General features: G+C 45.9%; 1 protein-coding gene across 2 annotated transcripts in view; it reads right to left on the bottom strand.

The window, feature by feature from the left end:
• Positions 1-11,083, bottom strand: part of SPI1 (Spi-1 proto-oncogene) — a 43,347-nt gene extending 32,264 nt beyond the window's left edge. For both annotated transcript variants that reach the window (XM_066583328.1, XM_066583327.1), the window contains exon 1: positions 10,930-11,083. In XM_066583328.1, coding sequence (XP_066439425.1) covers positions 10,930-10,995 — 66 coding nt within the window. In that variant the 5' untranslated portion in view covers positions 10,996-11,083. The remainder of the gene's footprint in view (positions 1-10,929) is intronic.
• Positions 11,084-16,566: the final 5,483 nt, after the last annotated feature.

Genomic DNA, 16,566 nt, shown 5'->3' with positions numbered 1-16,566 from the left:
TCTCATGTGCCATCCTTATGTTATGCAGGTTTGAAGACAGCATGGCAAAGTCTGCAGCAGATTTCACTGCAAAAGAGAGCAGAACACTGATGGTTTCTGAAAGGGATGTCGGCCAAAGACATTCAAATGACAAGTGCCCTTCGTACGCCACGTAAAAAATTGGGTTGCCAATTTTAAAAATGGCCACTTCAACATCGACGATGAAGACTGTTTCAGCAGGACTCCTGTAGTGACCTTCTTGAAACAAATTGTGATTGTTCCCAGAAAGAGAAGTCGGGTAATCTTGTAGATATGATACCTTTTAATGAATAACAAAAGTACATGATGTTACAGCGAGCTTTCAAACCTCTCAGAGTCCTTCCCCAGGCACAATTAAAGAGATCCGAAGAGGCATGCATACATGCATACACACTTACTTATGGCAAGGCACAGACAGGGATGTGATTCATTTGCACTTGAAAGGATGTGTATATATATATGCATGTCTCTTCAGATCTATTTCATTATGCCTGAGGAAGGACCCAAAGAGGTTCGAAAGCTTGCAATAACATCATGAATTTTTGTTAGCTATTAAAAGGTATCCTATCAACAAGATTACTTGGTTTCTCTTGCTGGGAACAATCACATTTTGCTCTACTGGCTAACACGGTCCAAAACTTTTTTCTTGAAACAATAGACACAATCCATGACATGATTCTAGAAGAACATCAAATTTCTGCTAAGAGGATAGCCGAGGCTCTGAACATTTCCAGAGAAAGAGTTGGGTCCATAATTCACGATCATCTGGTCATAAGGAAGGTGTCTGACAAATGGGTCCCGAAACGTTTGGCAGCAAATCAAAAGTATTCCTGAGTGTAAGCCTCCCGGGGAATTCTGCAGTGTTTTCAGCAGCTTGCTGATACTTTCCTGTCTTGACTGGTTATGATTAGAGATGAGCGAGTATACTCAGTAAGGCACATTACTCGAGCGAGTAGTGCCTTAGCCGAGTATCTCCCCGCTCGTCTCTAAAGATTCGGGGGCCGGCGGGGGGCGGGGAGCGGCGGTGGAGAGCGGGGAGGAACGGAGGGGAGATCTCTCTCTCTCCCCCCTGCTCCCCCCCGCAACTCACCTGTCACCCGCGCCAGCCCCCGAATCTTTAGAGACGAGCGGGGAGATACTCGGATAAGGCACTACTCGCTCGAGTAATGTGCCTTACCGAGTATACCCGCTCATCTCTAGTTATGTAATGGAAGAGATGTGGATTTTCTCTGGCGCACTGCAATCACCATCTTGATCTCTAGATCTTGCGTGCCGGTCCAGCAGTGTGTGTAACATCAATACTGCTCCCCAACTCCTCCTCTACGGTACCTCAGAGAAGGAATCAGAGAGGAGTGGATAGAGGAGAGGGGGAGTGGCATTGAAGTTACACACGCTACCGGGACCTGCTCGCGATATCAGGGGAGCAGGTGAGGAAGGAGCTAGTTATGCTTTCATCGACAGATTCCACCCTCTGCAGTTCCTACCACTGATTGGAAACCACAGTGAATTGAGTCTCTCAGTGGGCCCCTCCAGACGCAGTGGATCCGGCACCTGCCTGGGTTTGCTGAGTGCTGGCGTTGGCCCTACCAATGGGACTACGTCAAATATCTGTGAAATTTCATTGTTCTCTGTCAATTATAATAATTTGTGGTGAAAGTCAAGGACTTATCGTCACCCTCTTGTATAATACAGGCTGTAACTCAGAAACACTACAAGATACCTATTGTAAAGTACGTACATCGTTCTTGGATTAATTCTTAATTAACTAGGTAATTGATTAATTCTATACGTACTCTGTAAATTGGAGTACAAATTGGACATTTACTCCAATATGGTTGTATTATTTTTGCAACCACTTTTTTTTATCATTGTTACAATGCATCTAAGGCCGGGTTCACACCTCCCCCGCAGATCCGGCCCAAAATACCAATGTCAATGTTAACATGTTGGATACCAACCAATCATAATGTTATGGCGTATCCAAGTGATATACATTCTATTTTGGAAATTCCCCTTTAAATCCGGAGTCCGTGGTCATATTTAGACACTCATTACAAAATACTGGCCCGAACACCGGTGTGGGATGCTGCTGCTTGGCCGGAACAGTTCCTTATTTTTGTATCATTGTGGCCTCAACTTCTCATTTTTAATTCTCACCTTAAGTGGAATTGGAACAAAGAACACAGGTAGCACCTCACTTTTTCACACTTCCCCTTTGACACAGAACAAGAATAGTTATAGGAACAACTACCTGTTATGTGGAACCAGATGTTTCTCCAGACCTTAACCCTACGCTGGTGTCAGGACATACAGTCTGATCCATAGTGTTGATGGAACAATTCGGGCCATATAGTAGTGGGTTGGAGAGTCATCACTGTAGATGGGTTCATCGGTTCTCCGGTTTTATTTGGATTTTCTTCCAGTCATAATCCCCAAAACACAGTTTTGTATGGTCCTAAACGTTGTGTAGCGTCAGGCTCTGGCTGTGGCTCGTCAGCGTGATGCACAAAGGTAGCCATTAAAGGGGTATGGTGACTTCCTGTCTCTCCGAGGTACAGTATCTATTTGGGACAGTCTTGCTCTCCACACGCCATACAGTAGTCCCTCCCTGCAGCAACCACTTGACAACAATTTTTGCTTACATCTCATGGTACTGGTCACAACTGGCATCCAGACTCCATCTCCTGGGTCACACAATGCCCCTTACATAACCATGGCCCAGGTAGCAGAATGTCTTCTGTCAGCCAACTAAATATGTCTAGATACTGAAGGTAACTTTTCCAACACCACGTATGCACCAAACAGAGCTTGTCGCCAAGAGAACTTGCTTTTATTGCCATAGGGTCTCCAGCTACATAACACTCAGGTGTAACATCCCCATGCTCTATGCATGGTATCAAGCCCCTAAGGTAAAGCCCTAAATATATACAGTAGTTTGCTTCACAGGGCCGAATTTTGCTGTTGACATTGAAGATTACTAGGGAGAGCCACCACCACATAACATTTCCAACTATCAAGCAACAGTCTTCAGAAGGGAGACCCCTTTCCACCCTGTACAGATGCCGAAAACAAACAAAACAATAAAACAAAGCATATTTGGTATTGCTGCATTTGTAAAAATCCAATCTATTAAAATAGTGGTTTATTTAAGCCACATGGTGAACCTCGGCAGAACAAAATATACACAGCCACAGAATCGTACTTTTTGCTCACCCTGTTTTTAAGAAAAAATGTTTATGAAAAACAATCAAAAAATCTTGTGGTACCAATAGAAACGAGTAGTGCAGCCAAAAAAAACCCTAAAATTTGGCATTATTGTGACCATACTGACCCATAGAATGAATTTATTGTGTCATTTGCTGTAGTGTGTACATTATAAAAAGAACAACCCTTCAAAGATGTCAAAATTTTGGGTTTAATTCACTTCACCCCACTTAGAAATATTAAAAAAAATTTCAGTACACTATATGCTACATGACGTAGTGGCATTGAAAAATACAACTCATCTTGCAAAAAACAAGCCCTCAGACATCTACATTCATAGAAAAATAAGAGTTATGATTTTTTGAAAGTGAGGAGGTGCAACAGAAAAAAAAGGGGACGCATCCTTAAGACGTTGTTATTAGAGATGAGCGAGTTTCCTCGCTAAGGCTAACTACTCGAGCGAGTAGGGCCTTAGCCGAGTATCCTCCCGCTCGTCTGTAAAGATTCCGCTGCCGGCGATGGTGACAGGTGAGTTGCGGCGGTGAGCAGGGGGAGCGGGGGGGGGGGGGGGGGGGAGAGAGGGAGAGAGAGATCTCCCCTCCGTTCCTCCCCGCTCTCCCCTGACGGCCCCCGAACCTTTAGAGAAGAGCGGGAGGATACTCGGCTAAGGCACTACTCGCTCGAGTAGTTAGCCTTAGCGAGGAAACTCGCTCATCTCTAATAACAACGTCTTAAGGATGTTATTAGAGATTATCTAGTTATTATCTGAATAAACTTGATAAACTGTTCTACATACAAACCTCTTAAAAACTGAAAGCTTCTGAGTGCATATTTTGATCAAAACATGTGGGCCCATCCATCATGTCCAGTACCCTTAAAGAGGATGTCTGAGATAAAATACTTTTTTTATGCAAATGGGTTCCCCAGTGTGTAAATAAAATAAAAAAGCTCACAGAGATCATATTCACTGCTCCCCGCTGGTGGCTCTTGGTCTCCTCACCCATTTGTAAAAAAAACATTTTATCTCAGACAACCCCTTTAAACTGTAACTGTGCTTTAAAAAATTTTTTAACATAGAGACATCTCAAAAGTTTTTATTGCTGGGGTTACTGAGACATCCACCAATCGCAAGAATGAAGCTGCTGAATGCTTGCCCGAGAGCTGTCACCGCTCGCTAGCTGAAGACGGGCTCATAGACTTTTTAATCAAGCTCCTCTTCAGCTAGCAAGTGGTGGCAGCAATCAGATGAGCACTTCAGCAAGCTTGTTCTAGTAATTGATGGGGGTATTTCATTGTGGAATGCCCACAGCGATTCTGCCATGTTAGAAGATCGAATGAAAATTGGTCTTCCATATGGTTAGTCCTGTTACAGAAGAGAGCCAATATGTACCTGACCGGCCTTAGGATGGTGCCCTGTGTAGTACCGCTTATCAATGCCACCTCCTTAAACCACATAAAACTTGGACTCATGAAGAACTTTGTAAAGGGGATGAGCCGGGGTGGAGAAGCTTTTCAGTACCTCGGAAGACAATTTCCACAGCTCAGTGATGCTAAAGTTAAAGAAGGCTTCTTCACTGGCCCACAGATTCTTTGAACAAGTTCTTCAGAGTCATGAGAAAGCAGCATGGGACGCATTTAAAGATGTTGTGCATGGCTTCCTTGGAAATCGAAGAGTTGACAACTACATTGAGATTGTGAATACACTTCTAGAAATGTGCCATCGATAAGGTTGCAACTAGAGATGAGCGAGCATACTCGCTAAGGCAAACTACTTGAGCGAGTAGTGCCTTATGCGAGTACCTGCCCGCTCGTCTCTAAAGATTCAGCTGCCGGCGCGGGTGAGCGGTGAGTAGCGGGAGTGAGCAGGGGGGAACGGGGGGGAGAGAGTGAGAGAGAGATCTACCCTCCGTTCCTCCCCCTCTCCTCCGCCGCTCCCCGCCCCCCGCCGGCAGCCGAATCTTTAGAGACGAGCGGGCAGGTACTCGAATAAGGCACTACTCGCTCGAGTAGTTTGCCTTAGCGAGTACGCTCGCTCATCTCTAGTTGCAACGTGACATTTAAAATCCATTTCCTACATCCTCAACTGGACTTCTTCCCTGACAACTGCGGCACCGCGAGAACATGTCGAGCGATACCATCAGGATATATCGAAAATGGAACGAAGGTATCAGGGAAAATGGAAACTTCTCTGCGTGCGGACTACTGATGGACAGTGAAAAGAGACACAACAGAAAAGGAGTACAAACGGCTAGGAAAGAGAATCCGCTCACGTTACTAAGCCCTTTTATTTGGAGTTAGTGTATCTATAAAACCAGAGTTAGGCCTACTAAACAAAATATGTCATATTCATTTTCCTCGACCCAAAATTAGGGTAATTTATTTATTTTCAATGTCTGGTTTACTCTCGCCTTATAAGCTATCTCTCAGAAAACTCTCTTCTTGACCCCCTACAGTCCAGATTCCACCCCCTACACTCGACAGAATCTGCCCTGACTAAAGTGTCAAACGACCTCCTAACGGACAAATCGAGGGGCGACTACTCTTTACTGATACTCCTCGACCTCTCTGCAGCATTTCACACTGTTGACCACAAACTCCTCCTCAGTATGCTTTGCTCCATTGGACTTAAGGACACTGCCCTCTCCTGGTTCTCCTCCTACGTATCCGACCGCTCCTTCAGTGTCTGCTTTCCTGGCTCTACCTCCCCTCCTTGTTCCCTCTTTGTCGGGGTCCACTAGGGCTCGGCCCTCGCCCCCCTCCTCTTCTCCATATACACAGCCCCCATTGGACAGACCATCAGGAGATTTGGCTTTCAGTACCATCTCTATGCTGACGACACCCAGCTATACACCTCCTTCTGTGACATCACAGCAACATTCCTCCAGAATGCCACTGTCTGTCTGCTGTCTGTAACACTATGTCCTCTCTCTACCTAAAACTGAATCTCTCAAAAACTGACCTTCTCCTGTTTCCGCCCTCTGCTAACCGACCTCATCCTGACATCTCCATCTCAGTGTGTGGCACCATAACTCCCAGCACGCCCGCTGCCTTAGGGTTAAATTCGACTTCGATCTCTCCTTCACCCCCTACATCCAATCTCTTGCCGAACATGTCAGCTGCACCTCAAGAACCTCACAAGAATACACCCTATTCTCACCGTGGACACGCTAAAAACGGTCACTGCTGCCCTCATCCACTCTCAGCTCGATTATTGGAACTCACTGCTAATCGGCCTGCTCCGTGCCAGACTCTACCCTCTCCAATCCATCCTGAATGCAGCAGCAGGCTCATCTTCCTGTCCAGCCACTACTCGTACGCCTTTGCCTTGTGCCAGTCACTGCACTGGCTGCCCGTCAAATACAGAATACAATTTAAACTCACTACCCTCATCCAGAAAGCCCTCCACAGCACCGCGCCGCCCTACATTGCTTCCCTCATCTCAATTCACCACCCAGCCCGGGCGCTCCGCTCTGCTAACGAAATCAGACTGAGTGCCCCTCTAATTCGAACCTCCCATTCCCGCCTCCAAGACTTCTCCAGAGCAGCACCTATCCTCTGGAACGCGCTACCAAAAAATATCCGGGCAATCACTGATTCACTAAACTTCAGACGTGCTCTAACAACACACCTCTTCAGGGAGGCATACCGCATCCCCTAAACCAAACCCCTCTGTAATCCACCTGATAACATGCTCCCTGACCTACTGACTGCAATCCCTGCTAGCCATAATCAACCGACACCTGTAGTCATACCAATTCCGCCACTATACGGCCTAACCATTGTCTGTGTGTATAGCATCCCTCACTCTCCACCTCACCATACCGTGCACATCTCCAGCCCTTTACCTTCGGTATCACCCCACTATCTGTAGTATCTAAGCTTGTTGGAGCAGGACACTCACCCCTACTGTTTCCATCAACTGATTACTTCATGTAACCGTGGTCTTGTTTTATTTCCCCTGTCTTGTAAGCGCTGCGGAATATGTTGGCGCTATATAAAAAAAGATTATTATTATTTTGAGAAAAGAAAGAACTTCATCGCGTATTTTTAGTATTTTGATTCGAGATTAGTATATCTTAAAAGTCAGAGATAATTAACAAAATCAAATTCGTGTTTCTCAACCCAAAATTAGGGTAGCTTAACTATTTTGAGAAAGCAAAAAATTTCAAAGAGAATGAAGGCGGAACGCGCTGGTGATCACTTCTGGCCGCTCGCTTCCATTCATAGTAAACAGGCAGCTGTTAGAAGATTACATGACTGCCTGTTTTCACTGAGCAAGAAGTCGCTCGCTAGTCGTTGCCTTCCAGTGAGCTAAGACGGAACGACTAGCAACTACTGAGCAACTTCTCGCTCGGTGTAACATACTGTGTCTATTACCCGCCAATGTTGATCCAAAGGAAGGCAAATACCCCAAAGAGGTAAAGGCCAATTTTCCTAATTTTAGACACATGGGGGCACCCCATTGTTACAGTCACAGCCTTAGTTATAATTAGATCATGAGAGAGATCTCTGTATTGTCCCATGATATACAGTGGATATAAAAAGTCTACACACTCAGCTAAAATGCCATGTTTTTGAAATGTTAAAACAATCTGACCAAGATGAATCCTTACTGATTCATTTCCACCTTCAGTGTGATCTATTATCTGTACAATTCTACTGCAAAACAAACTGAATTCCTTTAGGGGGGTCTTCACACTGGCGAGAAAGTTGCACGATTTTCTCACGACGCGACAGTGAGTGAAAATGCCTTATTATGATACAATGATTTTCAATGGTTTCATTCTCATTTGAGATGTTTGCACTCCTGCGATGCTGTGTAAAAAATGAAATAAAATCGCAGCATCTCCTTTCTTTTTGCGATATCACCAATGGCTCTCAGTGGGGCTGGTGGCAGCAGCATTGGCCCCATTGAAAACAATGGGAGAACATTGCGATCCCCTGCCGCGGCTATGACAGCTATGTCAGGGGATTCCTTCAGCCCCGCAGGGATGCAAAGCTGTCGCGTCCAGGGGCTTCCAAACATTTTCAATGGGGCTGGCGGCAGCAGTGCCAGCCCAATTGAAAACAGTGGGAGAACATCACGATCTCCTGCCGTGGCTGTGACAGCCGCGACAGGGAGGAAGGGAACCCTAACAAGGATGCTAGGCTGTGAAAACGCCTTGCATCCAGGAGATTTCAGGATTGCGAGGGCGATATCGGGCAGTGATTCACAGGATTTTTCAGTAAAAGCCATGGTTCGTAATAAGCTACAACATATTAAAGGGATCTGATTGTTGGAAGGCGTCAGTCAGGAAAATGGGACAAAAAATCTCCAAGGCATTACATATACCATAGAACACAGTGAAGACGGTCATCAAGAAGGGAACAAAATTTGGCACAACACTGATATCAACAAGAACGGGACGAAAATTGGTACTAGAGGCTGCCAAGAGGCCAACATTGAAGGAGTTGCAGGAGTTTCCGGAAAGTACTGGTTGTGTAGTGCATGTGACAACCATCTCCCGTATTCTTCATATGTCTGGGCTGTAGGGTACCAAAGAAAAACACCCAAACCTGGCTATGCCAAAACCTCCTTCAAGTCTGGCAGAAGTATGTAATGGTCTGATGAGACTGAGGGGAAACTTTTTGGCCATAATTCCAAAAAGAATGTTTTGTGTAAAGCCAACACTGCGCATCACCAGAAGACCACCAACCCACGGTAAGGGCAGTGGAGGCAGCATTATGTTTTGGGGTTGATTTTCTACTGTTGGAACTAGGGCTTTAGTCAAGGTGGAGGAAATTATGAAGAGTTCCAAATATCAGTCCATTTTGGCACAAAACCTTCAGGCCTCAGCCAAAAAGCTGAAGATAAGAGGAATTTCACCTTCCAGCATGACAACAACCGAAAGCATACGGCCTAATCACCAAGAGAATGAGTTCACCAGAAGAAGATCAAAGTATTGCAATGGCTCAGCCAGAGCCCAGACCTGAAGCTCATTGAAGATATGTGGGTTGGCCTGAAAAAGGCACTACACAAGAGATGCCCTCACAATCTGACGGATTTGGAGTGCTTTTGCAAGGAAGAGTGGGCAAAGATTACCGAGTCAAGATGTGCCATGCTGATACATGCCTACGCAAAAAGACTGACTGCTGTCATAAAGTCAAAGGTTTCATCCACAAAGTATTAGTTTTAGGGTGTGCATATTTATGCAAACACATTATTGAATTTTTTTTATTACTCCACCCTAACAGTAGTCCGCCCATGCCGTTTATTACTTTGGTTGCTCGCCTTTGTACCCGCTCAAGCTCTGATATGTCCTTCTTGAGTACCGATGCCCAAAACTGTCCACAATATTCCATGTGTGGTCTGACCAGTGACTTGTAAAGAGGGAGAACAATGTTCTCATCATGTGACCCTAGACCTCTTCTGATGCCCCCCACGATCCTATTTGCCTTGGCAGCTGATGCCTGACACTGGTTGCTCTAGTTAAGCTTACAGTTAACTAAAACCCCCCAAGTCCTCTTCCATGTTAGTGTTCCCCAGTGGTTTCCCATTTAGTGTGTAATGGTGACATGTATTTCCACTGCCCATGTACAGAACCATTTATCAGTGTTAAACCTCATTTCTCACTTTTCTGCCCTGTGGGGGGTTGTGTGTACATAGATCAACAGTCATTTTAGCAATTATTTGAGCTACTGTCAGTCCATGTAAAGGTACCTCAAGTGCTCAAACTTGTCTTTTTACATATCTGCCATTCATTATAATGGAGAGCGTCTTTGTATGTGTGACCTCTATTCACTGTCTAGGATCCTCTGCAATTAAGCATTTATGGTATATCCTATGACATATGGTGGGGAAACCACTGTAAGAAGTCCCACGGTCTAATACCCCTATCCTCCAACCCAAACCCCCAATAGGCTATTGTCCATTCACCACTTGTATGGGATGCAAACTAAGTCTTCAGTTATATGCAGGCTTCAGAATGGCGTTTACAAGACGCGGTAGGGCAATAAGCCAAGTAAGGCAATGAGAAATATAGTTATAAGCATCTAACAGAAAAGATAAAGTGACATCATTATCAATTATACTAAACATAGTAAAATCCTCTCATCGCTCATTTGCAAAATCACGACTACTGTGCATGCAAACATTTCAATTTTCTGGAAAGTTAGAGAAGTTTTATAGGGTGATATTTGCTCTTTTGAACAACCCACACAGATGGCTATAGAAAACTGCAGATGATGTCAACACAGGATATTTTGTCATATTATGACACATACATTAAATGATCAGTGTGACCATTACCGCTGGCTGTAGATGTATAAGATGATAAGAGTTTGAGTAATGTCTTAATAGGTATATAAAACAAATCCTGAGAGATGCCATTAAGCATAATCAATGACCCTAGAAGACATGAAGTCAAGAAGTTTCCGAGACCTTGGTATAAGTTGCAAAAAAGTTTATCCCAGAGAGTTAACTTTAAGCTCCACTGCCCCAATGCAAAATCTGTAGGAGGGCCCTCAACTCGACTACTCAGATGGGATTGAGGAGCCTTAAGGGCCCACTCAGGTTTCAGAGTCGGGTGCAACCACAAATACTGCACCCCCTATAGGTACGCCTCCTCTGGTTCAACCTCTAACCTGAATATGTAGCTTTTCCACTATAGATTGAGTGGATTGTAATGACATAGCCCTTACAGAGAAGTAAGATATCAGTGACCTTACCTTACAGGGTATAATATTCCAGGGGACATTCATCCTATCACCAGCGTCTGCTAAGGATCTATACATCCACACAGAAGGTCCCTTGCCGAACAACCCCTATGCAAACATCAGTGGGCCCTCTCCAGTTCTCCAGCTACATGTCGGGGACAAGCCATAAACTTTTTCATTTGATTTAAAGGGGGAAGTGTGTTGACTTCCTTTATACTGTACAAGTAGAGAACTTAATTCACTTCTCCATGCTGTAAGTTCTGCTAATGCAAAAGGAACTTATAAACTCCATGCATAGTCCACATGCTATAGTTCACTAGTGTGACAATGGGCAATAGGATCCCAGGGATAATATGCTATGTAGACTCCATGTAGATTTTAGCATCGTGTAGAGCTTGTTGACTACTAGACGCCTCTACGATGCAATTGAAGAGATTTCACTCGTTAACAGAGTTTGAGAGGGGTGCATTGGTATGTGAGAAGCTGGATAGTTGTATCGACAAGTTGTCCCCACCGGGCCGTTCTGACCAGACTGTTAGGAGGTGTTAGGACCAGTGGATGTGTGAGGGGACACAAGGTGACCAGGCTCAGGACCCCCTACAAACCACCAGTAGAGAGAAGCAGCGTCTGACCAGACTCTTACTAGGTGTTGGGACCAGCGGATGTGTGAGGGCACATAGGGTGACCAGTTTCAGGATCCCCGACAGACCACCAGTAGAGAGGAGAGTCTGACCAGACTGTTAGGAGGTGTTGGGACCAGTGGATGTGTGAGGGCACATAAGGTGACCGGGCTCAGGACGCCCCTGACAGACCACCAGTAGATAGAGAGGATTGCCTGATCATCCAACAAGCACAAGCAGCTTCAACTGTTTCATTCTCCACCATCCAGAGACAGGGGTCACCATTGTTATAGGCCCCTGTGTCTGTCAGAACCATTTTCAAGTGCTTGGCTGAAGGTCATTTGGTCTCATGGTCTCCATTACATGTACGGACTTTGACACCCACCGTCACCTCTGTTTGCAGTGGTGTTATGAATGATGAAACTGGACTGTCATAGAGTGGAACTGCCTTGTCTTCAGCAAAGAATCTAGGTTTAGTTAGGGAGCTGATGATGACTGAGTTCATATCTGCATGACAGGGTGAGCGCCTCAATCCTGCCTTTGCTGTGGAGTGGCACATCGCCCCTGCTGGTGTGATGGTTTGGGGGGCCATCACATACGACAGTCGGTCACCCCTAGTAGTGGTATGATTAACAATGACAGCTCAGCGATATGTTCAGGACATCCTGCAGCCACATGTGTTCCTCTCGTGGTGGCTTCCAAGAGGAATGCTTGGCCGCACACACAAGGGGGTCAAAGGAAGCCCCCACAACATTATCACACTTCCGTGGCTGCCTGGTCACCAGATTTATCACCAACAGAGCATGTATGGGACCATCTGGGACGCCAACTTCCACAGCCTACGAGTTTGCATGATCTAGAGGCTCGGTTACAGCAAATGAGGAGCAAAATGCCGCAGGATACTATACAGAACCTGTATGCCTCCATGCCTGCCTATCTCACATTTTGTATCCAAGTTGGAGTGGCCCAATAGGATACTAGAGCTTTCATGCCCCCCCCCCCCCCACTGTATCACATCTTGCATCCAAGCTAGAGGCGGTACAACAGGGTACTAGAGCCTCCATGCCTATCCATATCACATCTTGTATCCAAGCTAGAGGTGGTACAACAGTGTACTAGAGCCTCCTTTCATGGGGTCACTTACTTATATCAACGTTACAATCACACATAGAAAGTTTCATTCGATTCTGACAACTTCTTCTAGGGAATGCACTGTTTTTGACAATAAGTGTAGGTCCGGTGACAAGTTCATGCTGTGACATGCAAACAGTGGTAAATGATGAAACACTTTGTGCAACGATCTCATGATAGCATAAAACACCCTCCAACTGATTAGAGCCTGCATGAAAAGCCACATTGAAGCCACCTGCAGACGGCCGGGTCAGATCCCCTGCGAGAATTCTCGTGTCCCTGCAGGGACCAGTGCAGCTCTCATCTGCTCCTGCGGCTCCGGCTCTGTGATGTGCCGGCTGCCACTTAGCCAGCGCAAGCACAGAACGGAGCCGGCACGTCGCTGGTGACATTTCTGTGCAGGCCTCTGCGAGACCCACACAGAAATAGAACATGGCGCAATTTGTTTTCCGCGTGTATTTTCATGCGGACAAAACGCGTTCGTCTGCATAGGATTGCATTTTGTAATGCAATCCTATGGCAGCGGGCACAGGCGGAAATTCTACAGGAAATCCCACCGCAGAATTTCCACCCGTGTGCAGGGGGCCTCATAGCGTAATCATGATAGTCGATGAAAGTGGTGCCATCCTTGCCCATGAGCTGTAGTAGCTGTTGCTGCTCGGCCCACTTACAGGGGTTTTTGTACTCTTCAGCGCTCGTCTCCAGGTCCTTTCTCCTCTTCTTCAGCTCCCGGACTGGCTCCTCACCCTATTTTCGCGCTCTTTTCCCAGAATCCCCCACTCCCCCTTTCCAATCATATCCTTGTTATTATTTAAAATGTTTAACCCCTTTCATCCCCGTTAACCCTGTCATGTCAGCTTTCTCCTATTGCCCTGCGGGCTTCGGTTCCGGCCTCCCTTTAAAATTAATGGGAGCTGTGTCTGCAGTTACAGGCGCCAGCCACTATACAGGGAAAGTAGCATCAGCTTCCGCTCCATATCCTTGTGTATTGTGGTGGTCGCATCGGGCACCTAATCAGCTGATCGGCCAGGGTCCTAAGTGATGGACCGCTGCTGATCAACTACTGATGGTCTTTCCTGAAGATAGAGGATCAATAGTTTTTTCCTGGAAAACCCTTTTAACATGAATGGGATCAAGTTGCTGACAGACACAAGAGTCTGTAATGATGGTGCCACTTGGAGCTACTGGTGCTTGTCGGACGATCAGACGCTACTCTCTACTGGTGGTCTGTACGGGGCGTCCTGAGCCTGGTCACCTTGTGTGCCCTCACACATCCACTGGTCCCAACACCTCCTAACAGTCTGGTCAGGATGGCCGGTGGGGGACAATTCATGAATACGACCATCCAGCTTCTCACATCCCAATAATGCGGCCCTCTCAGACTCTGGTAAAGGGGTGAAATCTCTTTCCTGCGTCTTAGAGGCGTCTAGTGGCCAACAAGCTCTACACAAGCGGAAGAAGAGGTCACTACACACAAGGGGCCTCCGAGACCCTTTTATAGGCTAAGAGGGTAACGACTTTTAGGGCCCCCGATGACAAGACCGTTCATCTAATCACCACAACTCTCATCATTTAAATAGCCGTACACAGGCTGTATTGGACACAAGCATGATAGTTAATATGGTCATTTGTCTTCAATACAGTATCAAAATTGTTAGCAGCACAACCCCTTTCGACACTAGGAAATGTGCTGCCAACAACAAGGATTTTTTTTTCTGCAGCCCAAACTACTAAGGCCGCCTACACACGAACGGGTCGGATTCCTCATTTGACCCAGCGTAGCTTTCCAGAATCTTCTTAATCTGAACCGCAGATGGTCCAGCTGGCATGCTGGCACTCATGCGCAGTACAGACCTTGCCAATCTGTCGATAGACAATAATGCGGATCCTGCGACCTTTCAGCAATGATGATTGCGGAAGGGCCACAGGTCGGATGGCTTCTATCGACTTCAATGGAAGCTGTCTGAACGGAATCCGCCTCGAAATAAAGCATGATGGGAAGTTTTTCTCAGCGGGCAGAAAATCACAACAATTTTCCCCTCGCGTGCCGGGAAAAAACAAAAAAAAACGCTTTTCCATTGCATATTATGGGCAGTATTTACTGTGAATTTCGGAGGTGGACGTCCGCTCCAGTTTCTGTAATGTAAATCCGCCCGTGTGCAGGCGGCCTCATCAGCTGTTGAACTAGTATTTTGCTCATTCCCCACTTGATTGGGGTATATTTACACAATCCAATGCTCAGACACATGAACATTTGGACAAATACACTTGCTAGATTATTGGGCTTGGTAAGAAGTTAATGTTCATTCTAAAGGAAGTTCATTCTAGACGAAGACGTACGTGGAGGGATGATAAAGTGTGACGGCTACAGGGGCACAACGTGAGGGAGATCTAAGTTTTCATCTAGCTATAGGCCCATCTTTACTCAATATATGCCAATGGCTTCATCTGGTGCCATGATGGAGTAATTCAGTGATAATAGTGATAATGCAGCCAATAAGGTAGGATAACTGAATTTTAATGAACTCATTTAACCTACCTAATAGCCACCACTTTGGCAGGGAATGTGATTTGGCCCTTCAGGGCTCATTTTTGGAATCCAGATCTGAGGACTCCCAATGTGGCAGAAGACAATAGTGAAGAAGTAGGCGACCCATAAAAAAGGAAGGGGGTATATTTCTGAGAATTGATCCATTACTCCATATTAATAAGGACTGTATAGGGTCCTGCATTTGTAATGGATTTTACTGAGATGTGTAAAATTCCAGATCTTGTGGCTCTGGTGGTTTTCTGAACAGACAAAGGAGTTGGAGCAGATCCTTGCATGTCTTATCTTATTTAGACAGCTTCCTTAGCTAACCTAACCGCAACAACCACAGCAATTCTCAACCACACATAAATAGTGTGTAATGCACCTGCCTCCAGGCCGTGTTCTGCACGCAGTAAGCATGCCTATAGATGTGCATAACCTCCCAAATGTATGGCAAAAATAGTTCTGTTTTAGTTTATTTGTGAATGAAACCAGATAAAGGAATATGCGGGCATGAGGTAATGTCGATGTTTAGAATTGCAAAGTATGAGCCCTATAAAAAATGGTTCCTAATGAGTGTATGAACCTGCATGCAACTCTGCAGCTCTCACAGCCAATAACAACCACCATAGTTGCAGGTTGTACCAGTCCAATGGAGTCCTCTCCAAATGATCTACCTCATTACCTGATGCTGGAAGCCCTTTGCCTTGCCAATCTGCCTGGTCCATGTGATGAATCTGGTAGTGCAGCGCTTGCTAAACAATTACCCAGGTTATATCCAGTGCTGGAATAAGCCAAGAAACTGCTCACACTTTTGGTGTTCACACCCAGCTGCCTCCCATCTGGCGGAAGTGCAGCAACAGTTCAGGCTACCTCCCAACTGTCTCATCTGTGACATACCTACACGGTGGAATTCCACGTTGCATATGTTCAGAGGCTAAGCCAACAACAGAGATTGATCATGGACTACTAGATGGTGTATGCCGTTAGCAGGCGCTGTATGGAGTTGATCACTTTACGCCTGTGGAGTGGCTGCAGATCAAGGACGTGTTTTGTTTTAGTTTGCTTTGGATCAGACAGAGGACACTCTTTGGCTTGATCTCGAGGAATGTGGGCCATTACCCAAAGGCACTTTTAGGCATATAAGTGCTTGCAGAAGGACCGTCACATAGCCCACATTAAAACATCAGATCATTACAGCAGCTTGAAAACAGCTCTTCCCCCATGGCCGTGGGGATCCATCCACAATGAATTACAGCTCTGTAGCTCATGGAGGATCAGCAGGAAGCCACAGCAGCACCACCACTGGTGGCAAGGGAAGTCTAAAGGGTGTGGCATAGTTTTGCAGCAACGGCACAGGGTATAACT

This window comes from Eleutherodactylus coqui, chromosome 11 (assembly GCF_035609145.1).
Source record: "Eleutherodactylus coqui strain aEleCoq1 chromosome 11, aEleCoq1.hap1, whole genome shotgun sequence".
NCBI classification, from domain to species: domain Eukaryota; kingdom Metazoa; phylum Chordata; class Amphibia; order Anura; family Eleutherodactylidae; genus Eleutherodactylus; species Eleutherodactylus coqui.
The sequence above is the reverse complement of the archived record's forward strand: the minus strand, read 5'-3'. Positions and strand labels throughout refer to the sequence as shown.